The 25664-nt window shown below is 42.1% G+C and overlaps 2 protein-coding genes across 6 annotated transcripts; one reads left to right on the forward strand and one right to left on the reverse strand.

The window, feature by feature from the left end:
• Positions 1–387: 387 nt before the first annotated feature.
• GOLGA1 (golgin A1) lies at positions 388–23185 on the forward strand. Of its 5 annotated transcripts, XR_007509879.1 has the most exons (24): positions 388–485; positions 984–1293; positions 2855–2945; positions 4386–4460; positions 4945–5042; positions 5577–5609; positions 6374–6502; positions 6811–6980; positions 7380–7491; positions 7615–7710; positions 7927–8052; positions 9206–9301; positions 9749–9844; positions 10110–10262; positions 10494–10589; positions 11293–11382; positions 12616–12718; positions 13595–13752; positions 14232–14393; positions 14914–14973; positions 15807–15977; positions 16949–17035; positions 17855–18008; positions 22981–23185. XR_007509879.1 is itself a non-coding variant. In XM_049831606.1 (23 exons), exons 2-23 carry the CDS (start codon positions 1159–1161, stop codon positions 17933–17935), a joined length of 2418 nt encoding a protein of 805 aa, XP_049687563.1. In that variant the 5' UTR covers positions 388–485; positions 984–1158; the 3' UTR covers positions 17936–18981. The 5 variants fall into 5 exon arrangements, 4 of the variants coding, with proteins under 4 accessions (XP_049687563.1, XP_049687564.1, XP_049687566.1 ...); XM_049831606.1 differs by lacking the exon at positions 22981–23185 and having other exon boundaries at positions 17855–18981; XM_049831607.1 differs by lacking the exon at positions 22981–23185 and having other exon boundaries at positions 6823–6980; positions 17855–18981.
• Positions 21309–25662, reverse strand: ARPC5L (actin related protein 2/3 complex subunit 5 like). Its single transcript, XM_049831644.1, has 4 exons — positions 25393–25662; positions 24981–25052; positions 24455–24631; positions 21309–21864 (listed from the first exon to the last, which is right to left on the reverse strand). The coding sequence occupies exons 1-4, from the start codon at positions 25534–25536 to the stop codon at positions 21802–21804; spliced, it is 456 nt and encodes a 151-aa protein (XP_049687601.1). The 5' UTR covers positions 25537–25662; the 3' UTR covers positions 21309–21801.
• Between the last annotated feature and the right edge of the window lie 2 nt (positions 25663–25664).

A 25664-nucleotide genomic window follows, 5' to 3' on the forward strand; every position in this document is an offset into this window, starting at 1 on the left:
GTTTCCCTCAGCGGCCCCCCCGTCCCGCTGTCCCCCCGGTTTTGCTGTGTACGAGCCGTTCGCTGTTCCTCTCTCTGTATCTCGGGGTCGGCGGGCACCGGGGGCTGCTCCCCCCCCCCCGCCGCCGGGGGAGGGCTCTGCCGTTCGCCGGGCGCTGTTCGTGTTCCCGCACGTGTAATTCTTTGCCTGTTGTCAGAACTACCTTGCCTTTCCGGCCGTGTCCGAGGAGTTTATTGTTAATAAACTGTGGCAAATGCTTGTAACGAGGCGGCTGCTCCGGGGCGGGGCGGGGCGGGGCGGCGGGCGGGACGAGCGGGGCCGGCGGGCGGGCCCGCCCCAACGCGCCTGCGCGGCGGCTCGCGCTGCTTCCGGGCCGCGCGGCGCTTCCGGGTCAGAGTCGCCAGAGGAAGCGGCGGCCGAGGCGGCAGCGGCGGCCCTGGGGTCCCGGCGGCGAGGCCAGGCCAGGCCAGGCCAGGCCATGGGCGGTGAGGGCAGGAGGGGGGCCGGCGGGGCAGGGCAGGCCGCGGAGCTGGGCTGGGGAGCCGGGGGGTGGCGGGGCCGGGCCGCAGCTCTCGGTTGGGGGCCGCGGGTGAGCGGCGGCGGGTCCTCGGCTACCTCAGAGCGGGGCAGCAGCTGCCGAGGACCGGCCTGCCCCGAGCTTCCCTGGCCCTTGGGTGGGGGCCGGGCTGCGGAGACCCGCCGGGCTGCGGAGACTCGCCTGCTCCCGCAGCGGAGGCCGGCCCCGGCCGCTGCTTGTCCCGGGAGTGGGGTGGGGTGGGCAGCGTGCCGCAGAACACGATCACGGTTGGGGTTTGTTTGGGTTTTGTTTTGTTTGTTGTTTTTTTTTTAAAGGGTTCTGCTCTGGGTGACTCTCTTCTTAGGGTAATATAAGAGGTGTGCCATTAAAAGGCATTTAGTTATTTTTAAATGCTTAATATGGGTAGAAATTTTTAGTGTGGAAACCATTTCTCTTTAATTTGCAGGTACTGTTAGGCTATGAAGGCTTTAATGGAACTAGAAATGCAATAAAACAGTTGGTGAGGCATGAAATTAAATCTCGGCGTCTGGAAGCTTTAAACAGAGTGTCAGTATATTAAACATATTGGAGCTACTGGGCTTTCAAAGTACCTGGATATTTCCATGCTATAGAGCAGTAAAATGTTTGCAAAACTGAAGAAGAAGATAGCGGAAGAGGCAGCTATTGCTCCCAGACCAGGAGGAGCTGCCAGGATACCCAGGTCTGTTAGCAAGGAGTCAATTACATCTGTGGGAGCAGACTCTGGAGATGACTTTGTAAGTTACACCTTGCTTTGAATTTTGATTTTTCTTACAGCATTTCTCTTATGGTTTTACAGACAACCATTTAAGTCTAGCATATGAGCTGAATATGTATTGTAGTGTCTTTGTAGGTGTGCATCTTAATGCATAAATGAATCACTAGCTCGAATAAACTTAAATACTGAAGAGAAAATATTTGTGTGTGAACTGCGGTAGTTACCAGAAGGCTCATATTCCCATGTAAACATGAGTAACAAAGCTATCTCAATAGAGAACATTCTTAAACATGCATAAAATATTGAATAAAGCTGTAGTAACGTGTAAGGTACCTATCTGTAAAATTAATTACTGAAGCAGTAGGAAAGCAAGCCAGGCACTGGTTAGCTATCATTGTACCATGGATCTGCATTTACCTCTTGGCTTCCTGGTGCTTTTCCTACCCAAGCATATCGTTAACATCACTGCCAAGAACGCGTATGCAGTTTTGTTGCACTCAAAACCATTGTAGTTCCTCTGACGTCTGGTTTAAATTCTCTTTTGTTATAAAGTGTTTTTTAATCAAGTGGTATCATTCCAGGAGCGTATGGGTTAAATGAAACCCTGTAATGCTCTGGCACCTCTACCCCTTGATGGTGATCATATTTTTGAAAACCTGGATTAAGACACAGTGTCGCACCACTGTTGGAGCCAACAGTATACGCTGTATTGCAGCAAGTTGCTTTATCGTTCTGTTTTGCTGTCTGCAAAATGGAGAGGTTATTTACACAGTTGAACTTCAACTCCTTTTTTTTCTGAAGTTCAGCTGAAATTACAGTTTTGTTAAGCAGAAAGTTGGAGGTCCTAATGTTTAAATATATTTTACAATGGAAATATATTAGTCTTGTGTTTTTCTGAATTTTTTTTGGACTTAAATTCTCATATAGAAATTTCATTCATTGTCTTGCAAGTTTAGAGAACAGAAAACAATGACGGTAGCTGAAGTCTTGAATAGTTTTCAGAAAACCTCCAAGAACTAGTTGTTTTAGCAATATTCATTTAATTGCTCTTACTGTTGATTTTTATGGAGCAAAAAAAACCCCATAAAGAGTCATAAGTCAGTTATACGGTGGATTTTGCATGGAGAGACCATTGCATGGAACGACTACTGCATCAGTGCTTATGCAAGCTTATCCCACCTGAAGAGCGTTACTGTTTCTGTTCTACTTAGTTTCTCAGAAGACTTTTGCTTTGACCCATCCTGAAACCTGTACTGTAGAGCCTGATTTCCCTTATGATTCCATTATGCCATCTCCTCAGTGATCAGTTTGAACAACTTGTTTTCAGTATAGCTTCTTTTAAAAGCATTGTATTTCATGGAACAGGCTAGCATTGCAGAGCTGACTATTTAAGCCCTTACTGTTTTTCTTCTTCAGCATTTTTTACACATTCTGCTGTGCTAGTACAACTTTCCCCTTTATGTGAAAAACTGAAGCATTATTTCTACGTGGGATACTGTGTGTTATCATGGAGTTAGTATATGGCAGGATTGCTTTTTTCTAAATTTTATAAGTTACATGAGTGTTGTTTTTCTACCAAGGCTTCTGATGGAAGCAGCTCTAGAGAAGATCTTTCATCCCAGTTGTTCAGAAGAAATGAACAAATAAGAAAACTGGAGGTCAAGCTGTCTGGTATGTGTCTTGATACATATAAAACCCTACTAATTTAGGAAATACTTTCCTTTGAACTTAAGTGGTTTAATTTATTAAAAATACATGGGGTTAGGTTTTTTTTGAAAATGGATTTGTAACAACCCTGTTGATTGTCATCTAGGTAGCATCTAGTATCACTGATTTTTTATAAAGACGACTGCCTCTTTTCAGCTGATTGCATGACACATGTGATTTTGAACAGCTGGGATACCTTTCTGTCCCTATGCTTCAAATAGTCCCTTTCCCAGCTTTTATTTTATTTACTCTGTGTATGTAATGGTTTGTTTCTCTTAGGATCTAAGCTTTCTGATGTTGACAGTAACATGGTGCCATCCTTAAAGAAGTGAACTTTGAAATGAAGAAAAAGCAAAGGGTTCAACATATAACAGTGTTGAGGCTTTTTTCTTTCCAAGATAATACCTACTGTAAAGCTGTGGTAAGGGCTTTGCTCTGACACTGCTTTCCATGCCTATTGCATGGAGTGGATGAGAGACTAGACTAAACTGTGTTATGCTGCTGCTTCCCAAAGGCCTTGGGGAAAATAAGGAAAGGTTATAGCTAGCTCAGGATTATTGTAATTTATTCTGGAGACTTATCAGGCTCCTGTTCAGTTCAAGAAAATATAGGATTCTAAAACGATTTCACATTGCACTTTGAAAGGGCAAAGTGTTCACCTCTTTGAATAAGGTAAACTCAAAAGTGCTGGTTGGGGCTTAGTATAAGAGAAGGAGACTCTAACTATCAAGAGGCTTGTGCAAGCAGCCCAATCAGTAAGTAAATCCTCCTTTCCATTGTACGTAAACTTCTCCAAGGTGTGTGTGTGTATTTTCTTCTGTTTTGGTTTGTTGTTTGTTTGTTTTTTTTTTTAATATCTCCTTCCTTGTCAGTTCTGCTTGGTAGGCATGGTAGTAGTAAGAGTGTGAGATTGTTACCCCAGTGGGAGCACCAGTCAGGGCTTAGCCTCAGAGATACTGTGTGACTTGAACAATGAGCAGCGTGGAACAAGGATGCAAGCGTCTGTGAACTGCCCCATCCTTGCATCCTCCAATGAGAGAGACCTTTCCTCAACAGAGTTAAATAGATCACTGTTTTTGAATGAAGTAAAAAGTGGGGATAGTTCTTTATTCTCTGGTACTGCCCTTTCTTGTGTAACAAGCACACCTAGGAGAAGTCCTCCTGTTTGTACCAACCATTTACCCTATGGACAGTACAGAACTATTTACTTGTGTTCATTGCTATGGTCACCCAAGATCTCCTCAGCAGGAATGATTTTCTGATTAAGAAAATCATTGTCATTTTCCACTCATCCTTTTTTCTTTTTTTTTTTTCTTTTTCTTTTTCTTCCCCCCCCCCCCCCCACAAATTTCCTTCCCCAATGTCTGTTCATTCCTGGTCTGTGCGTCTCCTTCCTCACACAAGATTATGCTGATCAGATCCGAAACTTGCAGAAGATAAAAGAGAAGCTTGAAAATGCATTAGAAAAGCATCAGGATTGTACGTACTTTTTCCTTTTTTTTAAGTTGAAAATTGTTATGATTGGAAGGAAACGGGTTTGATGTACATGTTTTAATCATTTCCTTTCAAACTGTGCACCTCTAGGTTGCAAAGAATTAGAACGCAAGTTCTTGCCTTGTTTACAGTGTAAAAAGCAGCAGTAGTGTGTTGGCTGTTGAACAAAGTTGTTGTTATACTCCTTTTGCCAAATTTGGGGCTGCCATGCAGGAGGGACCTTTCTGAAAACTACAACTTTGTTATAATCCAGTGATGAACGCTGTTTCTATCTTCTGTTATTTCTGGCATTTGTCCAATGTGCAAGCAGTGTGAGGTAATAAGTGGCACAGCATTAGTCCTAAAGAGTCAAGATGGGGCTAATTACTTGCAGAAGAAGCTCTTTAAAGTTATAAATAACTTAAAGAAAATTAAGAAGCAATTTTAAAAAAATGAGTTTTTAATATAGCTGGTGATTCTCTGTTGATAGCCTCCATGAGGAAGTTTCAGGAACAGAATGAAGCTCACCAGGCAAGTCGAGCCAAGATGGCTGAAGGAATGGCTTTGGCCTTAGAAAAAAAGGACCAGGTAACAGAGCTTGACCAACTCAACTTTGGACTGTCTGTGGAGATCTGAGTGCATGACCTTGATGCTTTAAGCAGGTGTCGCCATTAATTAAAATAGTTATTCAGCATTGTGTATGTTTAGTATGCCGGTGTTGAGGAAAGGAGTGTTAAGTTCAAATGCCAGAGATGGTGTAGGACTTGTCATTGTTCTGACTGTTCTGTTTTTAAAAAAAGCCCACAACAATTTCTAATGAAATTAAATTAAATTAAGCCTGTACTTGGGTTTGGTAAGATTCAATTGCAGTAGACCTTTTGCTTTTATTTTACTTTGCTTGCATAAAGTTATGTATTCAGATGGCATAAATGATTCCTCAGCCTTTATATATTAAAACACTAGCTGGTACTTTTCCTTTGCTGATTATTTTTTTAATCATTACCACAACTTAGTATCTCTGTTAACAATACAATTTTTTATTTTTTTTTTAACCATAAATGCTGTCCTTGAAAGTCTACAAATTGATTTTTTTTTTTTTTTCCTCCTTTCTTACTTGTTCAGGAGTGGATAGAAAAACTGGGTCAAGTTGAAAAGGTAATTAACCTTTGGCTTTTTTTTTGGGGGTGGTGGTGGTGGTTTTTTTTTTTTAATGTTTCCGTGTAGTGTATTTGCAAACACCAGCCTGCACACTTCCTACAACTCAATTCTGTTCAGCACTTTTTATTATTTGATATTTGTTCAATGGGAGAGGCCAAACATTTGCTTTTGTTACCAGCCCCAGAGCTTCAGGAGATATTTCTGGAATTGTTTTTCAGTGGGGAAGTAAAGAATGATGGCTTGCGATGAGAAAGATGTACTTCTGTAAGGTGGAACAATAGTTTCCTTTATTACAGAGGAGGCAGCTGGGATGCAGAAGGAGGTAGTGACTTCATCTGAGATCTTGCAGTAGGTCATCTGTTTCATAAAATAAACTATTTTGTAGGGATTTTTTTAATACAGGCTTTCAGTCTTGTAGTTGTTCCAGCTGTTTAGCTTAGTCTATTTTAAAGTATCTCTGATTATGAAGACATTAAACATTCTACTGTTCACTGTCCATTTTTAAGAGTTCAGTTAGGTGATCATTGGCTGCATTGTAATGAATATGGATTTTTTTTGAGATTTTTGAAGTTCAGTAATTTGCTCCACATTGCCTACTGCGACATGAATGTGAAAGAGTTTCTAGTGCTATATATGGCACCATGAGAGAGCCTTACGGCTGCAAGACAAGATTCCTTTCCCAGAATTTAACTAAACTCCCATTGACTTGAAATGGCCATACAGATATTCTTGGTTTCCTTTTGTTTTTGTTGGTTTATCAGGAAAAAAAAATGCTTGAAACACAGTTACAAGAAATGAAGGAGCAGAGTTTGAACTTTTTTCAAAAAAGAGATGAAATTGATGAACTGGAGGGCTTTCAACAGCAGGAAATTGCCAAAGTTAAACACATGGTAAGATTTTTTTAAACTTTTTTTTTTCTTTCCTAAAATTTATGTTAGAGTACCAAGTTAGTGGTAGCTCTGCATTCATTTTTTTAGCCTTTATGCTCGTATACAGTCTTGGTCACTGTCAAAATCTCAGCAGTAGGTACATGCATTCAATATTACATAGTTTATTTCAACAGTGACTTTTCTGGGAGTTATTTATTATCTCATTTAATTCAGCTCATAACTTAATAAAAAGGACAAGTTTCAATGAGAAGGCTTTATCAGTATTACTGGGTCATCTTTATTGTCTAAGATAACATTCTAATATTCAGCTTTTGAAAAAGGAAGAATCTCTGAGCAAAACAGAGCAGGAACTAGAGGCATGCACTCGAGAACTAACCCACACTAAAGAGGTGCTTCAGGATGCAAGCAATGAGTCATCAGGCCTAAGGAAAGATCTTCAAGAATTGCAGCAGCGGTTCTTGGAGCTAGAGGCACAGAGGTATGGATGTGGTGTTCCATGAGGAGCAGTGTATGCATTTCCCCTATACTTTTACTTCATGCCCAGCTCTGCCTTTTTGGAAGAGTTTATGTATGTAGTGAGTTGACTGAATAATTGCTTCTGGTATGCTGATGTGGATGTAAATGCCAAGTTCATGTTTCTTTTCAAGCCAATTAAAGTAGTACTTGTTTAGGGTTTTGTAAGCATGTTATGATTTTTTTTTTTCATAGTTAGAATGCTTAACTGTCACTTTTTTTGGAAAATGTATAATCAAGCAGTGGCTGGTTTTAGGACAAGAAAATTTGTTGCTTAGTTCATTTTCATAAGTAGCAGAATTATCTGCTAAAGATTATTTTTCTGGAATGGTATGTCACATTTTTTTATTCTCTTTCTGTGAAGAGATGAACTAATGACAGCTGAGACAAATGCAGAAAATAAGATCACTGCTCTGGAGTTAAGAGAACAGGAGCTACAAACTGTCATTCAGCAGCTTTCTGTAGACTTGCAAAATGTAAGTTTGAGTTAAGTGAGATTTGATTCAAAGAGCTCCTTGTCTGCAGAAATTAGATTAGATATCAGTTATGTGTTTTTGGAAATCTAACTTTCAAAGCAAGTAATTTCTCAAAATTTTTAGGCTCGAATTGCTGGTTCTGGTTGTGAGAAGAGACTGGAAATGTTACAGGTGGAGCATGAATCTCTGAAGGTGGAATATGAACAACACAAGCAAAAGGTTAAGTATTTTCAGATGCGTCTGCTGTTGGCTGGTATCAAGGTGTACATTTGGGTAATGCATGTGAGCTTGAAATTTGGTGTCTAGAAAGTGTTTTGGGATCATATCGTCTTTCCAAATAAGACTTTTCTCTTTCTAATGGCTTAAAGTCAAACCACAATGGATTAGCTGAAAGGTTCACTACAAAAAACATGCTGTGATTTCTTGTTCTTACAGATGACTTTTGAATTTGTTGAGAGAAATAAACTTACCGAACAGTTGCAGGAAAAAGTGTCTTCCTTGGAAAAAAAGCTAGAAAGAAATCTTTCAGGAGATGAACATGTGCAGGAGCTACTCAAAGAGGTAATTATACATTTATAGACTGCTTAAAAGTGCAATCTTAATGAGATTTTTTTTCTTTTTTAGGACATACATTACTTCTCATACATGGAAAGAATATATGATGATGTAATGCAGGCACATTTGTCCCTTCAGTGTATATTGGCACGCTGTCTATGCTGGACAGAATTGTGTGGGTGTCTACATTGAGCCTGTTCATGTAGATATTGCACAGCTGTCTTTATTGGTCTTCCTGCATTGTCTGTTTAGGCAATGCATCTGACTGCTTAGAAGCAAAAGAGCAGCTTTTTAACATTTCCACAGGAGGTAGAACAACTTGGGAGTTTTATTGGTTAATCCTTACAGTGAACGCTTCTCCTTGTTCTTCATCTTCTATTACCATGCCTTGCAAAGCACTGGGACAGGAAGGGAAACTGGTTTTGCACATAGGTGTTTGAACAGAATGTTGTATACTGAAAGCTTGAGCCTCAGAAGTGTTAAGAAACAGCTGAAAACAGAAAGAACTTAGCTTTGGTTAATGTCTTTTCTTTCATTACTTCATCTCTTTCTCAAGCACTGATGCTCCTGTTCAGAATCAGCTTGGAGCTGTGCTTCCCCAGCTGGGTCTGGGGGAGACAAGGGAAGGTATGCTCTTCCTTGGTCAGGCTTACCTACAAGGTATATCACCTCAGTGTTGCTGTGATAAAATAGTTTGGCTTAGTAAACTTGAGCCAGTTTAAAGTCCATGGGGCGGTAGTAAAACATTTCAAAAGTGACTACCATAACTAGCAAATGTTTTACCTTGTTTGTTTGTGTATTTGCTGTGATGCAGGGGAATTTAAGCTTTCAAAAAATTTTTTTTTAATCCCTTAAACTTGGCTTGGGTTAGAAAATTACAATTTAGCTGCTGATTAGAGTTTATATCTGGATTGTGACAGGATGTCAGTGAATTTCCCATTCTTAATGATGTCATCCCCAGGGCAACATGATCTACAGAAGCCCTATGCAGTAGCATCAAACTTGCTGGCTCCCAAGAGCAAAGCTGCATTGCACATCAAAATAACTGTTCCATTTTAGTTTGACCCTATTAATGAAATAAAAAGAAAAATCTTAATTGAGAAACCCCACTTACCTCTTTGTCCATCCTTCCTCCTGTTCATCTCAATGTAATCTTCAGAAAGCTACTCTTGAGCAAAAACTGGATGAAACCAGGCAGCAGGTACTAACAGACAGAATGCATCACACTGAGACTGTGAACCAGTTGGAAACACAGGTAAGTATTTTTTTTATTTCACTACAAATTCCCACTGTTTCCAGCATTTTTATGCCCTATACCTCCTCCCCTCACTGCGCTTGTGCTCTCAGCCAAAGGTGAGACTGTATGTCACATTTATCTGGAAAGAAAAGTCTAATTGATTAATGTCTCTGGTCATCTCCTCAACTGCAGTGGTGGAGAAGGGCCTAGAGGTTATGAAGTTAGAGATTTCATGCATATCTTCCCTGTCATAAGAAACAACTAGCTGAAGTGCAGGCATTGCTGGGCAGTAGTGGTATGGTGAAGAGTTTTTAAAAGCAGCGTGTATCAAGTGGGCAGTCCTCTGAACTATGTGGTTTCATGGTTCTAATGTTTACTTTCCCCTAATGGGTAACATTCTGTATATTTTTTCTAATAACATAGATGACATTGGATCAGGAATTTAATGTATGGTTATATTTTTAGAATAAAGAACTGGAACAAAAACTACAGATTGCAACAGAAGCATTGAAAAAGAGTGAAGAAGCAGCTGCTGAGCAGGATCTGAAGATCCAGAAGTTGGTGAGTACCCTGCATGATGTTTCACTGACCAGTAGCAGATCAGTCTTCAGCATCTCCAGAGACACTCACTTCTCTGTGTTTTGTTACTCACGTGTTTTCTTGCTGTTTATCCCCTAAACTAATGTCAGTATATGAGTACATGATGCTGCTCCCAAAGGAATAGTGTTGCTTCGGTTTGAGTATGTGTCTCATGGAATGGTGTCCGATTCTTGTCAGAGCTTTAAAATACCATTTTATTAATGTAGTGTTCTTTATTTCTCTTAAGCAAACTGATCTAGAGGACGAAAGAAGTAAACTACAGCAACAGATTTTAAGTGAGAAACAGCAGTATGATCAGAAAATTACTGGGCTGGAGTCTCAAATTGCTGCTCTTGAAACAGCTTGGGAATTTGATAAAACAGCTACTCAGCACAAGATCGTAAGTACAGAAACTGTTAAGTGGGCCATGTGGGTCTTCACAAAATGGTTTTAACACAGCTTGTAGACCTTGCATATTGTCCAAATGTTCTTATTCAGCACTCCTAGCATTATAATAGAAGATCTCATACTTCGAAAAGCTAAATATGAACAAAGCATTTGATGACTTTAATTGTTTAAACAAAGCGTTAGAATAATTGTACTTGGTATTTAAGCAATCTTTATTTTACAGAGCCAGTTGGAAAAGGAAAAGGAAAATCTTAATGGAAGCAGAGCAGAGTATGAGAGCTCTTTAAAAAAACAAGAGTCTGAATTGAACAGGTTAAAGGTAAGGCCTTAATTGGTTAGTGACGTTGGTTAAATACAGAGCTGTTTGAGAAACAGTATTACATTCTCCGTACTTGGAGTCAGACTACGTTCAGGTTGCAGATACTTAACAGCTGTAAATCATCTTTGGTACTCAGTAGAAATGTATTTGAGGAGCATTACAAATAGCTGATCCTTTTCTGAAATAGAATGCTTGGGTCTGCCTAAATGAGACAGAAATAATACATTCCCCTATTGTCAGGCCTGAAGAGCTTTTAAGTCCTGTTAGCAGGAATGAATACAGAATAGTTCAACATCAAATTCCACTCATAGCATTCAAAACAAAAGTTAAAAACTTAAGTCGGTCAGGTATTTACAGCTTATACTCAGTCTTTTGACTGTAATTTTAGTGTTGAAAGTTTTTTTCTGTAGCTACTCTTAGATGCACAGTTGGAATAGAGGTCAGTTGTAGGAAGGAGCTACTTCATTGTAACAGAGACTTCAAGCTAAAAGATCTTTTAAGCATTGGATATGATTGGCTCCTTGCATCAGTTCTGTGTTGCTCTTGCACATGCAGATAGCAGCAGTCCAGTAAAACAGAACAGTAACTCATTTGGAAGCGTAAATCATGCTGTTCTAGTTGCTAATGAATTTGTGTTTAAAGATGAGAGACTGACTTGATTTTAGTTGTCTTGAGTAACCTCTGAATTACTTCTGGTTTGCAGAATGAATTGAGCAGCAGAGAGACTGTCAGTGTTGAAATTGCCAAAGCATTGGAAGAAGCACGAAAACAGAGAGAGGAATTACAACAGCAGGTTGGTTAATACCGACAGTCTAAAATATTTGGGTGCTCCCCACCTTGCACAGACCAGACTAGATTTGGACTTAATTTTCATAAGTCAGGAACATGAGTCAGAATCATATCCTCAGCATGCAAGACAGCAGTGGTTGCCTCAGTGAACTTGAAACTTAAGGGTGTCTATGTAAATGCCTGCACAAGAATGTGATCAACTTAGGTGAGTTATTCCATTGGAAGAATGTAAAATGCTGCTGACTGCAAAGTTAAGGATATTGATAAGTTTGTAGGCTCAAGAGTTATGGCAAGTTGTGGCAGTTGAATATGAACAACTGAGGGGAAGACCAGGTAGTAGCAAGTGAATACATTTGCTCAGAATTAAGGTGACTGGTATTTCGGAACCCTTTAAATCTGTAAGATGATGTGTAGTCCCAGTAGGTCAGCCGTCCTGAGCCATTGACTAGTTGGCAGTTTGTTTTAAGGAAACCTATTCATTCAGTTGTTTTGATGTAAACACTGAAAGGAACATCTTTGTCCCTCAGCAGTTCTAAAATTGTAAATTTCCTCATAGGGAGGAGGTTGTATCCAGTATCCAAATGTAAATTCTAGGTAGTCTTGTTGTCCTCCTCTTTTATTAAAAAGGTCACGGTGGATAACATGAACTTGTGTTTCTTTAAGCTGGGAACTGCCAACTGCGCAGGTTTGACCAAATTTCGTCCCATCTTTTGGTTTCTTTATTCTTCTGGGATTGCTGTAGATCTGTGCTTGCTTGGTCCACCTGTATGTGAAAGGGGTATAAGGCAATCTCTGGTTTTGCTGAGTGGCTGTTTTACAGCTGCCACCTGCTGGTTATGAGGCAATCTGTAATTATGGCACAGAGTTTATCAGAAGTGAAGTGTCCTTTAGCTCTTACAGCACATTGACTTCAGTGCTCTTTAATGAGGTCAGCATTGTAGAGGTGATGTCTTCTGTGAGTCTCTGGACAGATTACAGACATCCACGTTGTATTATCTGTAACACTAATGCTGCACAAACCACTTTTTCAAGGTGTTGTATTGCCTAGCACAGAACTCAGGCAGCCCCTGCCAGTTGTAGATACCAGCCACTGCCTTTGTCACTGATACAGGAGTTCTTCTCCAGTCCTTCCCACAAAAAAAGAAAAAAATCTGAACTTCTGAGGTATGTTGAAATCTTTCAATGCCCTCTTCTAGTTTTATATCTAATGATTTTTGTTTGTTTACCTGCTTTGAAGGTTTCACATCTGGCTTCCTTAATAAAGGAAAAAGACCAGCTGATTGATGAAAAATGTGATATGCTTCGAAAACAGAAGGAAGAACTAAACCAACTCAGTCAAGGTTAGACCAAATGAGTCTACTGTATCCCACACAGCTTTAAGTACAGTCTCTAGTTCTGGGCTTGCCTGATAGATTGTCTGATTGTTGCTGAAGGATACAAGATTTTGAAAATTCTAACAGATTAAACATGGAAGAGAAATCTAGGATTATAACAATCTATCTACTGCGTCCTTAAAAACAAAACCACTTTTTAAAATCAGAGTCTTATGTTTCTACACCATAAAATAACAAATCTTGCTGTACTTTTTGTAAATTATTGTGGTGCGCAAAACATGAAATAAATTATACAGATCAAAACCTGCTACTTCGTTGCACCGCTTTTAAAACTGCACTTGCTTGAAATATGTACATTATAATAAGCAGCTGCAAACTCGTATTCCACAGTCCTACTAAAAAATGTAGTCATCTTCATTCAGTTCCTAACCCCACCATGTTTCTCTTTTGTGTTGCCATTATTTACAAAGGGAACAACACTGTAGCCTCCTGTTGCATGTACCATTCCATTGGCTGGCCATGTGTCGGTAGCCATTTGTGCTGGCTAGCCATTTGTGCTCACAGCTCAGCCCCAAGTGTTCCTGTGCAGCTACAGCACAAGTCACACAGACTTTTGATGGTGTCTTTTAGAGCAGGTCTAATTGATGGTTATGTTGTTAAGTATTAAAATCACCCTGTCTTTCAGACAGTTAGGCTGCTCCTTCGCAAAAACATGCATGTGTACTTGGGTGGCTTAAATTCCATCGTCTTTTCTGTCTTTATGACAGAGCAAGGCAAAAAGTTCAGAATTTACTATCACTAACTAGCTTCATTTAAGAAAAATAATTAGAAACTCTCATTTGGTTCAGTAGACTGATACTAAGCAGGTCTCACCTTTCTCAGATCATGAAGCTGTCTTGCTGCAAATGCATCAGTTGCAGTCTGACATAGAAGCAAGTAATAGCCGAGCAGTGGAGAAAGAAGAAATGGCAAGAAAGGAAATTGATGAACTGAAGTTGCAGATGCAGGAGTGCCTGTTGGCCAGAGAACACGAGAAAAATGTGAGTGCGGTTGCAAATCTGATCTGTTCGGACTTCTCTGGAAAATAAGTAGGTGTGCAAGAGACCCACTGTTCTGTCATGCCTGGTGATACATGCTTGGAGCTGTTTACTCTGACAACTTGCTTGTGACCTGAAACACCAGCAGTGTAGACCACCATTATTTTTTGTTCACTGTCTTCCTAAAGAAAGCTGTTTCCAGTCAGATCTGTGACTGGTTTATGAAAGACAACCCCTTATTTTATTTGACTCATAAAATGCCTTGGGAGAACCATTATGAAACCAATAAGACAGAAACCCAAAAGTAATAAGCAGGCCAGGGAGAGATGTAGCCAACTAGGTAGCCACTAATGCTTTCTGTTTAAAAAAGCAGCCACCCCCCCTGAAACAACAACCAAAAAGAAGTCTAGCTTTCTTCCTGGGGAGTGTTCGTGGTTTGCAAATGTCATGTTATCTCTCCAATTCACCCTTCATTTTTATAGGTTTCAGAACTAGAGGAATCAACGAGAGCCTTGAACAACAAGCGTTTCCATTCTCCAGAAAACCATGTGGTGGAACAGAATGGAGAGATAGCAGCTGCAGACATCATTCAACTTCAGAAGGATAACAGAGAGCTGGAACAGCAAATTGCTGAGAAAAACAAGGTGAACTGAAACAGCAGAAATGGCTGTTAGTCTTACCCCTTTTAATTAGGAAGCTGAATAATTGGTGCTGCCCATGCTGCAGCCTTAGGACAACAGGCTTACCAAAATGGCAGATACGGTTTGAATCCAGTATTCTGTGACTAAATTTTTTTCCTCTGGATTGTTCAAGGATCTAGGAACAGTGGATAAAAACTGCGGCCAGAATCGTAGGAATCCTTATCTCTTTTGGAGGAAAGATGCACCAAATGATACCATTTACAGCTTTCCTGCAGAGCCCTTTTGTGTGAATTCAGGTCACTTCTACTGTGCTGTCACACAAAAGGCCAAGTATACTGTCACAGGCCTGCTAATGTGTGCAGCTAGAAAGGCAAGACATGCGGGTTGCTTCCTCAGAGCTGTCAATGTTGTTTAATGTTGTTTCATTCATTACACTTGTTTGTCATGGGTTTTTCCAGATACCTGTCAGTCAAAATGTGTCTTGACAATACTGTATTAACACTATACTTTGCTGTGCTTACAGATGATAAAGCAGCTACAGCAAAGAATGACAGAACTCAAGAAAACCCTCCAGAAAGAGTTGGTAAGGGTTATGTTTTTTCAGTCTCTTCAGCTGGCACTTACTGACAGTTACTTGCACTACTAATTGCAAAAGCTTAACTGCTAGCTAGAGCATAATTTTTTTACTAGGGATATCTGAAGTTCCCTTGTGTTTGCAGGCAGATCAGTGAACCCTTAAATTAAGGAAGTGCATTATTCTGGATCATTTATTGAATGGATGGTGTGACAGGTAGCCACCACCACTCAGCCTTTGCAACAGAGAATTTTAGCTACAGAAGACCTGTGTTTGGTAATCTTGGGCATTTAATGCCTTTCTGAGGTTTGATTGCTACTGAGCTGCCATTCAGCTAAATTTTACCATAGGACTCATGTCTGCCCCAGGGAAAGCTCCCCTTTAATCCCTTTTACAATAGTTTTCCTCTCTAAGAAAAAATTCTTCTATTTTAAAAATAAAATCAAAGGAGGTTTTAAATTTGTTACTTTTGTTCTGAGCTTGAAAATTGTTATGGAGAAAGCCCACATTTGAAAGGTGCAGAGCAGGTTAGTGATAAAAGAAAATTATCAGGTGATAGTTTCTACCATGGAACCAATTCCATGCTGGTTTGGGTAATGTACATGTAACGCTAACAGCAACTAGCTTCTGTCTTAGAGTCTATGGAGAGGTGAAGACACTTCTCTGCTGTGATCCCAGGAAGGATAAGAAGCTTGTCCTATTGATGTCCAGGTTGTACCCACCTTGTGGATACAAGCCCTCTGTGTTAGATATCTCAGACCTGGATCCTCTCCCAGTGTCAAGCTGACAGAGTCTACAATGTACTTCCTCTTTTCCTTTTTTTTTTTTTTTTTTTTTTTTAGAAAATAAGGCCTGACAGTGAGGTACCCGAAGTACGTGAAAAAGCAAATTCTGAAGTGCCTAATGCTTCTGTGACTGTCACAAACAACTCTGATTTAAATGACTCAAGGGAGATAAACTTTGAATACCTTAAACACGTTGTACTAAAATTCATGTCCTGCCGGGAATCTGAGGTAAAGATGTACACTTACCTTCTCTTTCTAAGTCTGTCTTTCTCTAGAAACTGCCACCTGTTACCTGCTAAGGACACTTCTATGCCAATTCCATACTTCTTACACTTAAAAAGTTGTTGACTGATCCAGCACAATGAAGCAAAATAGCTAACAGTGATATGTTTGAAAGTACAGATTATTATTATGAACTAAATGAAAGGGAAATGTGAATTTTTAAGAGGTAGTTATGTCTGGAAGTTAAAGATCTGAAGCTATAAGACATCCCTCTGCGCTACTCTAAAAAGCGTATGGAGTATGTAATTAAGAGTGGTTGTACATTTAAGACAGCAAAAAAACCCCAAGAAAAGACATAAACCACTTGCTGTTGATCTGTAAGAGGTAATTCCTTCTGCATTTGAAGATACTTCACATTCTCCACATTGTGTCAAAGAAGTTAAAGGTAAAAAAGTTACGCCAACAATATACTTCACTTAATTACAAGTCCGTGGCTAAGATCAAGAAATAATTCTGCAACTCCATGGTATCCAGAGTGCTTGACTCCTTTACTAACTCCACATTGTGTGCCCCATTTAGAATATTAGTACTACAGAGTTAATATAAAGTGTATATTTAAAATGCCATGATTCTTTCCACTCCATGTGCTGGTTTGATCAACTTTTCAAAGCTTAAAAAAACTAGGATGCCACAGGAGCCAAGCTTCTTCTCTAACTAGGCTCCCCATTGGTCGTCTTTCCCGCAAATATGCAAACCAGCGTTAAAGAACAGAAAGCCAGGAAACACAAACAGAAGAAATAAGATAGAGGCCATCCTAGTCTATTGGAACTGGGGATAACAGCAGGCTGCTGGTCTCCTCTTTGCGGTTGTGACTAAAAAGTCTGTGACAAAACCCACAGAAAAACTGTGCTGCACTGCAGTCCAGAACGTAGAGCCCAAGAGCATCATAAGCAACAAAATACTGTGGTTTTTTTCAGGCATTCCATCTAATTAAAGCTGTATCTGTGTTACTGAATTTTTCACAAGAGGAAGAAAACATGCTTAAAGAAACTTTGGAGTACAAGGTAAGGGTTCTGTTCCACTTGTGGTCTTTAACGGGACTTCCAGCAGATGGAATGAAAACTCTTAGATGCTGGGAGATCGTGAAAAGTATCTTCTCCAAATGTTAGCTACAATAATAAACGTAACTTACTATTAAAATGTCAGCTAATCACATAGATAGGTGTTGGAATTTGTCCATTTCAGTGAGGGAAGTAGCAACTTTCCAGTGCTTCAGTGAATGAGTAACAGCATAGTTTTGCCCAGTGGACTCTGTCTGTGGAGGGAAGCTAGAAGCTCCTTGCCTGGAGTACAGTCGAATATTTAAAAGCAGGAAGCCTTTCCATTGCATAAAATGAGATCTCCTGCATGTCCCTGGCTATGTGGTTATTAGTGAGTGTTCATAAATGAGTGCTGCCTCAGTTCCTTCCGTGTCCTGCATTCATCTCTGCAGTCAGTAAGCTGGACACGTTCAGTCTACTTATGATTGCAACTGAGGGAGATTTTCTCGTCATCTTGTTAAGGGAACGGTTTAATACTAGATTGACTAAAGGTACTGTGTTTAAATGACTGTAGATTTGTGATTTGTCATTATTTTAAAGGAATATATTAAGTGTAATCTTCAGTCATCTTCACTGTGGAAAGTGGATGCTGTTTCTTCCAGATTGGATTGTGTGAAACTATCTTTACTTCTTCAGTCTGAAGTTTGCAGCATTCCGTTTTATAAATAGTTATTTCCATCAAATGATGGGAAGTTGCTTCTGTACCATATTCTTTCTTTTTCAAATCTTCAGCTTCTTAGAAGTGTGAACCTAGCATATGTGTATTGTGCTTTTCTGTCCTAGATGTCGTGGTTTGGGTCAAAGCCATCTCCCAAAGGCAGTATCCGGCCGTCTATCTCGAGCCCAAGGACACTGTGGCCTTAAGGGAACCTGAAATTGGACAGTCAGCATCTAGCCACTTTTTTCTGTGAAAAGAACGCTGAACACACTAATTCAGGTGTGTCTTAATCACTGTCATTGCAGTATTTTGTACAAGAACTTTTGACACTGTTTACAAAACTAATACTGTGCAAGGAGAAATTTTCACTACAAACTGAAACACCTCTTCTGGGTTGGATTCGGGGACCATTGTCTCGATGGTCTCTTAATGGAAATCAGCTCCTTGTGCTCATCGGTCTTGTTTCTTGGCACCAAAGGGTAACGTTAACCTCGCTAATACTGGTGCTGGCAGTTCAAGCTTCTAACGCGTGCATCTGTTATGATGGTGATTCCAGCTTCTGTTACAGAGTGCTAGAGTTGAGTAACTCTAGGCACAGTAAAGCTTCCTTGTCTTGCTGTGGAAAGCAAGGAATGAAAAAAAAAAATGTTGGCAGTACTGTATTGAGTTTTTGACGGTTTGAAAAGCCTTTCAAAGAACAGGAGCAGGAGCTTTAACCAAAAAAGAAATCTGCCTTGCCTATAACAATACTGACATAACTAATAGTTTGCATTTTTTCATATCACTGTGTAATTTAAGGTGCATATATCCTGGCCTGCAGTCCTGAAGGCTGCATGTTGATGACGATTATTTAATTTGAGAGCACAACTTTAGAGTTGTCTGATTTTACTTTTCTTAAAGAAAAATAATAATTAAAATGGTCTTAATTATAGTACCTAATACTCAGTCGCCTTTAAAACTAATCTATTAGCCTGTACCATAGGTTGTTAGCATTGGGAAGAAGGGATAGTAAACCATTTTAAATTTTTAAAGCTGAATTCCAGGTATTGTAAATGCACACTGAGAATACATTTTATTTTTTAAAAAAAAATAATCTAGTGACAAAGGGTGAAGAATATTGGTACTAAACGCATTGATTATTTTTTTTTCCTCTTCCAAGTCTGCTAGCAACAAATCTTTATAACCAGTATCCGCCTCTTTGGTTGTGGTTTTCTGTACTTCAAATACTGATGCTTAAAAACTGTTACAAACAGTGGGCTGTTAACTATGTTCTAACTACATGGTAAGAGAAATGCTGTTCATGAGGTTTTTGGTTTTGAGGGCAAAATTCAACTCTTAACAAATAAATCTGGTTCCAGCAGCTTGCTTTCCTTCCCCCCTTAAGAAAAGGGGACCAAGGTGGCACTTGCCTCACAGAGTAGTAATACAATTTTGCCTGTAGTTATAACACCACTGCGAAACCTAGATGAAAATGAGAAGCAGCAGTAAGTCTGACTCCTTAAGAACTGGACATATTTTCAAAAAACTACATATCTGTGGAATTGGATGAGCAGGCTGCAATTCTGGCAATTCTCTTACAAGGAGGTTTGTGTTACTAACAGTAATTTTATTAAATATATTCCAGAAAAGATATTCCGGCTATGCTGTAGTGGAAATAGGGTCACTGTTCACGTTTTTAACTTTGCTAACGGGGGTCTGAATGACCTTAGTGGTGGCAGTCGATGATGTAGTGTTAAGAGTTACAGCATGTGAGCTGCTCCCTGCTTCCATGCACACTTGTGCTGTGGTAAAGATGAAAGTATCCTTCCATGTGAGGTCAGTTATCAGAATGGTAAATGTGCTGCAATTCTTTACCCTGCCTGGTCTCCCCAGTTTTTGTTGATCAGTCATATCCCAGACACAGGTATTCGCAGTAGCTATTACCTTGGCACAAGTGACACTCCTCAGTTTAGTGCTAGGTTGTATTTATTTGAAGTTAAGAAAACCAAAAGGATTTTTTAGTATGCTAAAGCTTGTCCAAACACAGGCTTCAGTAAGCTGATGCATGGCACTTAACAGTAGCATACAGAAGTTTATGGGAAGAGTACAACTCTGCTCTAGTATGAAAATAGACAATCAAAAAGTGGGTTTATATCAGTTGCTCCTCTACTGAAACAAAGTGGGCGCAGGATAACCCTGTTGGTTCTGGGAAGCTTTTATTCTCTAAGGTCTTTTTCTGTAGAATGTCCCTTTGCCCTGGCCTATTTCTGTGGGACCCGAGACCAGGGGACAGGATTCCCTCTACTCACGCTGATGCCTGCTGAATGACTAATCGGTTTATGTTGATCCTAGCTTGAAAGGTTACTGCTGAACAGTAAGAAAAGTAGTACAGGCAGCCTGGAATAGAGAGTGACAAAATAAAATGTGAGATTATATATTCACTAACACAACTTCAATTTAAGATCCCAGAGCTCACACAGGATCAACTTAACCATAAACTAGTTCTCAAGTGTTGAATTTTCTTTTGATATCAGAGCAAGAATGGTGTGTATACATATATATTAAAAAGCTAATGCACTTTCCCTTGTATAAAAACAGTGGTATACATAATCCTTTCTATGGCCATTGGATTTCTTTCCTTCTATGCTGTAAATATGGATTGTATTATGAAACACTATGAAATTTGTGGTGCAATACATTTTTGGATCAAAACCCTAATCTTGATTTCTTTCTCTTTATAGTTCTGGTTCTCTCTCTCCACTGGGATGCTATAGCTCTTTAAAATTGAGAGAATTTTAAAGCATGAAACAAACCTCACCTTCTGCCCAGAGTAAGAATGGGTGTGTCAGCTATGTAATTAAGGCCTCCATTTCTCATAGGGAGTTATGCCAGGAATGAGGTGGAGTGCTTCTGCCTCCTAAAATCATCTCTCACCAGGGACAGCTGCTGCTGTGCTTTTAGCAGCTGATACAAAAAAAAAAAAAAAAAAAAAAAAAAAAAAGACTGAATGGTGCAGGGCCTCCTTGAGCAGCTGCTTCACTTGGAGTATGCTCATTTGTGCCAAAAGGAAGGCTCCTTCCTGGCAGATAACCCTGCCAGACTCAGGGTGCACACCGCCAACCGCGACCCAGAGGGATGCCGTACAACCTCATGGCTCTTGCCAATTGTGCTGTAACCGACGGTGGAGAGAGCAATGGTTTTGAGTAGTTGTGCTCTGTTGGGACAAATCATCTGTGCATACTGACTTGAAGCAGCTCCTTTTGCTGTACTAAGTCCTTCAGAAGGTGAGGATGCACTAATACATAAATAATAGGTTCTGCAGTATTTTCTTGACTTTCTAGGATGGACAAGAATATAAACATCAAATCATGGGTGATTATGCATTATACTCGCTGCATCTTAGAAGTCTTGATTGGAACAGCTGAGCTTGGTCTCACTCCAACCAGCATAGGACAAATTCTGTAAATAGTTGGAGTTAAGAGCATTCATACAAAGGTGGACACTTAGCTTAGAATTGGCATACTGCTGGCCTGCTTTTCAGTAAGTGTCAGAGTTATGATTTAGTGAAAAATAAATTACTTCACTCATGTGATCCAAGAACTTTATTGATGCAGCAGGCACTTTACACTGAAACCAACCCCATAGTCCAACTAGTCCTTCAACTGTACGTACAAAACCGCCATTCTAATGAACACTTCTCCTGCCCGTAAGCTGTCGGGATCTTGCATCTGCCAAGGACATAGCTACCTCTTAAATAAGCAGTACACACAGGATCTTGTATCACCACACTTCGGTAAAGCAGCATCTGAAAAATACCTGTTCTCTTACAGTAATAGGAGGCAGGAGTGTGCCGTCTCTCTGCCTTTTAAAGAAGGGATCAGGAGAATGTCTTGGCTCCTGTATTTGATAGTCGGAATATGCAGGAATACCTTTACTCTTCCCCCACCTTTAAGGTTAAAAGCATTCCAAGAGGAGGTTTCCATAGTATTTCAGTAGATTGCAATCTCTAATAACGATGGACCAGCGTCATTTCAGCTAATTCCTTCTTCTGAGTCCAAAACTGAGCGTCATCTTGGTTCAAGTTAATAGTCTTTTAAACAGTCTTTCTTGCTGTAAGAACTCTTACTATGGAACCTAGTCCACCTACTGCTAATGCCTGTGGGGATGGGAAAAGGAGAGAGGTTACACAGAGTCACTGCGTCATGCAAGCCAGCTACTGTGTCGCACGTAAAAGGCATCTTAAAAGAACAAACAATTAAGTGTTTAATAACGGAAGAGTATGTGGCTCTTCTCCAAAAACTTACTTTTCACACATAGGCAGCTTGGGCTGTTCCACCCCTTTTTTGCTCTTGCATCTTTAAAACAGTTAATTGGAGAAAATCTGTTTGCTTTCTCTAGCACATGCAGACATTAAAGAAAGACATTTTAGGTCGTTTCATTTAGGTACTGAACCGTATTGTGCAGTGTCAGGTTTCCATGATGAAACTGCATTCCCCCCACCAGGCTGCAAGGCCAGGCAGTGGTGCTTCTCTCCACACAACTACTCCAGCACACAAAGCACTTGCACGGACTGGTTTGCCCACACAGCCCAAGACCACAGCGCAACTCTTTATGCTGGCTGCTACCACCAGAACAGGAAATACAGTTCTTGGGTTATTCCACCTCTCTGTGTCTCTGCAGGTGCCTTCTGCCCTGCTGACGCCTTTACCTTCCTGCAGTGGCAAGTTCTACACTCACACACTGGCTCCTCTTTGCTCTGTGTGCTCTCAACGATTTAGGACGACAGTTAAAAGGCTATGGGGGAGCTCAGACCTGAACTCAGATCCTTGCTTGTTCTGATCTTGGGAAGTTTGAGGCTCACTTCTCTGTAAATATAGATGAGAGTGATCTTTGACTCAAATTACTGCAGTATGTACATAGTAACATTCTATAAACGTACTCCGTGACATAAGAACCAAGGGACTGAAGGGTAGACAAAACCAAATACAGTAATTTAGTAACCTGTATACCACTCAATCTGAAGGGAAAAATTACATTCTCCAAAATCTAACTATCTTTGGGATCTAGAGAAGGATACCAATGTCGCATGTCATTGATGACGCAGAATGTCTCACCTCCCATATCCCTGAGTGGGAAAGGAGGAAGAGCTCGTTTCAGTTTCGTTTGCATCCCTCAATGTAAATAACGTATCCTTCTAAAGTCTAGATTATGGATGTGATTATGAAAAATATTAAAGCTGACTGCTCAAAATGAGGTGTGTTTTACTTTGCAGACATAATTCAAATACAGCCCAGTGGGTATTAGAATGTATGAAAGGAGAGCAGTGATCAACAGTACGAGACACCCCACTGTCCTTAGGAGACATGAATGCAAAGCATCCACTCGGAGCTACCTGCATGCGCTGCACGCATGTAAACGTTCCCGAGTTGCCAGGCCTGATATACAGGGGGATGACAGCCCTTTTCCAGAGGACAGACTGGTACTACTGCTGTGCAGCTGACTCCTCTCTGAGCAAGCCACACATCTTACCGGTAGTGCCAAAAAGCAGAATGCAACCACGGTTTTAAACTCTGCCCAGCCTACTTCAGACCTGCCTTGTTCCTTTGAAAACAAAGACAACGAAATGCTTTACAACATGTGCCTACATGCTCTGAGCACTGTCATCTTTCCAGTCAGGGTGGTGTTGTGTAACGTTACACACTGGGAGCACCCATCCATGGTTAGCTGAAAACAGTCTCCAGTGGAAACAGCAACAGAAAGAAAAAGAAAAAAATATCAAGCAGAAACATGTTCTTTGCTGTCCTGAGAAATTCCCTCCTGCTCGCCTGTCAAGGTTCTGCAAAGGCAGTGACAGCTGCTAATAGCTGGAGTCACTCTACACGAGTTCTGTCTTTACGTATCACCGGAAAAAAAAACGTACTCTGTGAAAATGACAGCGGCACTAGCAGCAGGCTGCGCTGCTACAGTGCCGGTGGTACAGGGAGCTGCAGCATTCCTAGGGATCATTTCTCCTAGGAGGAGCACTGACAGTCAGCACCGCAGCTAAAACCCCTGCAGTGGGGGAAGACTCCCCTGGATTCCTGCGTGGGGGCAGCGGCGCCCAGCAGCTGCTTCCTGTGCCTCACCCTGTCACAGAGGGAATGCTCAACAGTCGGCCGACGACCACATCCTGCCCTCCCTGTTTCACAACAGGCATTCCACAGAAACATTACCACTCCGGATCCCAGTGGGATCTTTTTCGAGATCTCGGAGGCCTCTCCTGTGCAAACCAAAGAAGTTTGCTAAATCCTGTTACGAAGCTTGACACATATGCTGCTAGCAGCGCTCAGCTGATGAAAACTGCCAGACCTGAGCCAGCCTGAGCAGCCCTTTGGCCAAATACTTGGCCTACAAAGGAACAATGCCAGCTACCGCCTTCAACCGCCCACACCTCCGCTCCCAGCTCTTCCTCCTCAGCGGGGCCACTGCACTCCTTAGACACAGAAGAAAGCACAATGCTTCCTCCAGCAGACGCTGCCCTGTCACAGGTCTTGCCTCTCCCCCTGGCTGAGGGAAAGGTTTGAAATACGAGTAAAGGCTTAATGAGTCTGAGCTCAAGGAGACCAAAGATAAAAGGAAATGCCAGTTACTGTGCTCCTCGGGGTGAGCCCCCCACCATCACCTGCTTCTCTTGCAGGGCCTCTCGTGAAAGCACCGACAGGGTCCCTGGGGAGTGTGGCTGAGCCAAGACAGCACCAAGCACGTACCTTTTCATGCCACTGAAGTAATATTGCACTGCTATTTTCTGTTGGCTTTTCAAATCCTTTATAAATGTACTTCATTAACAAGTCAATGCCATTTCTGTCCAAGGAATTCACCGCTTGTTCTATTTCGCTGCTTTTAAAAGACGTGAGGACTTTAAGCATGGTTCCCTGGGCCTGCTCCTGCGAAGACAAGGAAAGGAGAATAACATAAGAACCAGCAAAGTTGGAAACGATCCCAAGACTTCTGGTGTTGTTCGACGAGGTGTGTTCGGAGGGCCGGCAGCTACGCTAAAGGCCGGCTTATTTCTGCAAGCAAGCCGCTGAGCGTTCTTCACTTGGGGTCTCAGGAGCGAGGAGAAGGACGGGGCGGCCGCGCTGGGATCGCCTAGGCAGAAGCCGCGGCGCCTGGCCGTGTGGCTCGTTAGCAGCCAGCTGTCAGGTGCTGCTGATCGATCTCCGGGCGACGCCGCCGTCCTTCGAAGCTGCCCGGCGACCCCGGCAGCCCTGCCCGCGCCCCGGCCCCGGTCACCTTCATCGCCTGGTTCTTGCTGTTGACGGGCGAGCTCCGCAGGGCGCTGTGGAAGGCTCGCAGCGCGTCCCCTGTGCAGGGCACGAGTCAAGGACTCAAACCGGCGGCTCCGCGCCACGACTCGAGCCCCGTTAGCGCCGACGGATTTCGCGTTTCGTAACGCCGACCGAAACTTTTCCTTTTCCCGGGGCCGGCTGCCGGCCCGCTGCCGAGGGTCGGGGAGCGAAGCGCTTCGCCGGCCGCTTCCCCCGCCCCGGCCGCCCGGGATCCGGCTGCGAGCGCTCGGTCACGGGCGAGGGCCGCGGGGCCCGGGGCTCCGCTGGGGGGGGGTGGGGGGGGTGAGCGGCAGGGCCGAGGTCGCCGCCGCCGCCCGGGCCCCCTCCCCGCCCTCCCGGCCCGCTCCCAAAGGATATTGCCTCAGCAGCGCCTCCACCTCGGGGCCGGCGTCGGTCTCGGCCGCCGCCGCCGCCTCGTCGGGCTCCTCCACGAAGCGGTTCTCGTCGTACTGGTCGATGTCGAGGCGGCGGAAGCGGGAGGAGAGCGTGCTCCGCGCCATGCCGCCGCCGCCGCCGCCGGACCCCCTCACTGACCCGCCCCGGGCCGGAACCGGAACCCCCGCCCCCCCTTCCTCCGCCGGAACCGGAAACCGCCCCCTCCCCCCCGCGGAGAGAGGCGGGCGGCGGG

The sequence above is a fragment of the Accipiter gentilis genome, chromosome 29 (assembly GCF_929443795.1).
Source record: "Accipiter gentilis chromosome 29, bAccGen1.1, whole genome shotgun sequence".
Taxonomy (NCBI): domain Eukaryota; kingdom Metazoa; phylum Chordata; class Aves; order Accipitriformes; family Accipitridae; genus Astur; species Astur gentilis.

What these genes read in the sequence shown, in the direction of transcription:
- GOLGA1 (XM_049831606.1), top strand. Translation starts at nt 1,159, where the DNA reads ATGTTTGCAAAACTGAAGAAGAAGATAGCGGAAGAGGCAGCTATTGCT. An exon ending in GAGAGGAATTACAACAGCAG is followed by an intron (nt 11,383 to 12,615) that starts GTTGGTTAATAC and finishes CCTGCTTTGAAG; the next exon opens with GTTTCACATCTGGCTTCCTT. An exon ending in ACTAAACCAACTCAGTCAAG is followed by an intron (nt 12,719 to 13,594) that starts GTTAGACCAAAT and finishes CACCTTTCTCAG; the next exon opens with ATCATGAAGCTGTCTTGCTG.
- ARPC5L (XM_049831644.1), bottom strand. Translation starts at nt 25,536, where the DNA reads ATGGCGCGGAGCACGCTCTCCTCCCGCTTCCGCCGCCTCGACATCGAC. An exon ending in TGGAGGCGCTGCTGAGGCAA is followed by an intron (nt 25,053 to 25,392) that starts TATCCTTTGGGA and finishes GTGCCCTGCACA; the next exon opens with GGGGACGCGCTGCGAGCCTT. An exon ending in TACTTCAGTGGCATGAAAAG is followed by an intron (nt 21,865 to 24,454) that starts GTACGTGCTTGG and finishes CCATCCCCACAG; the next exon opens with GCATTAGCAGTAGGTGGACT.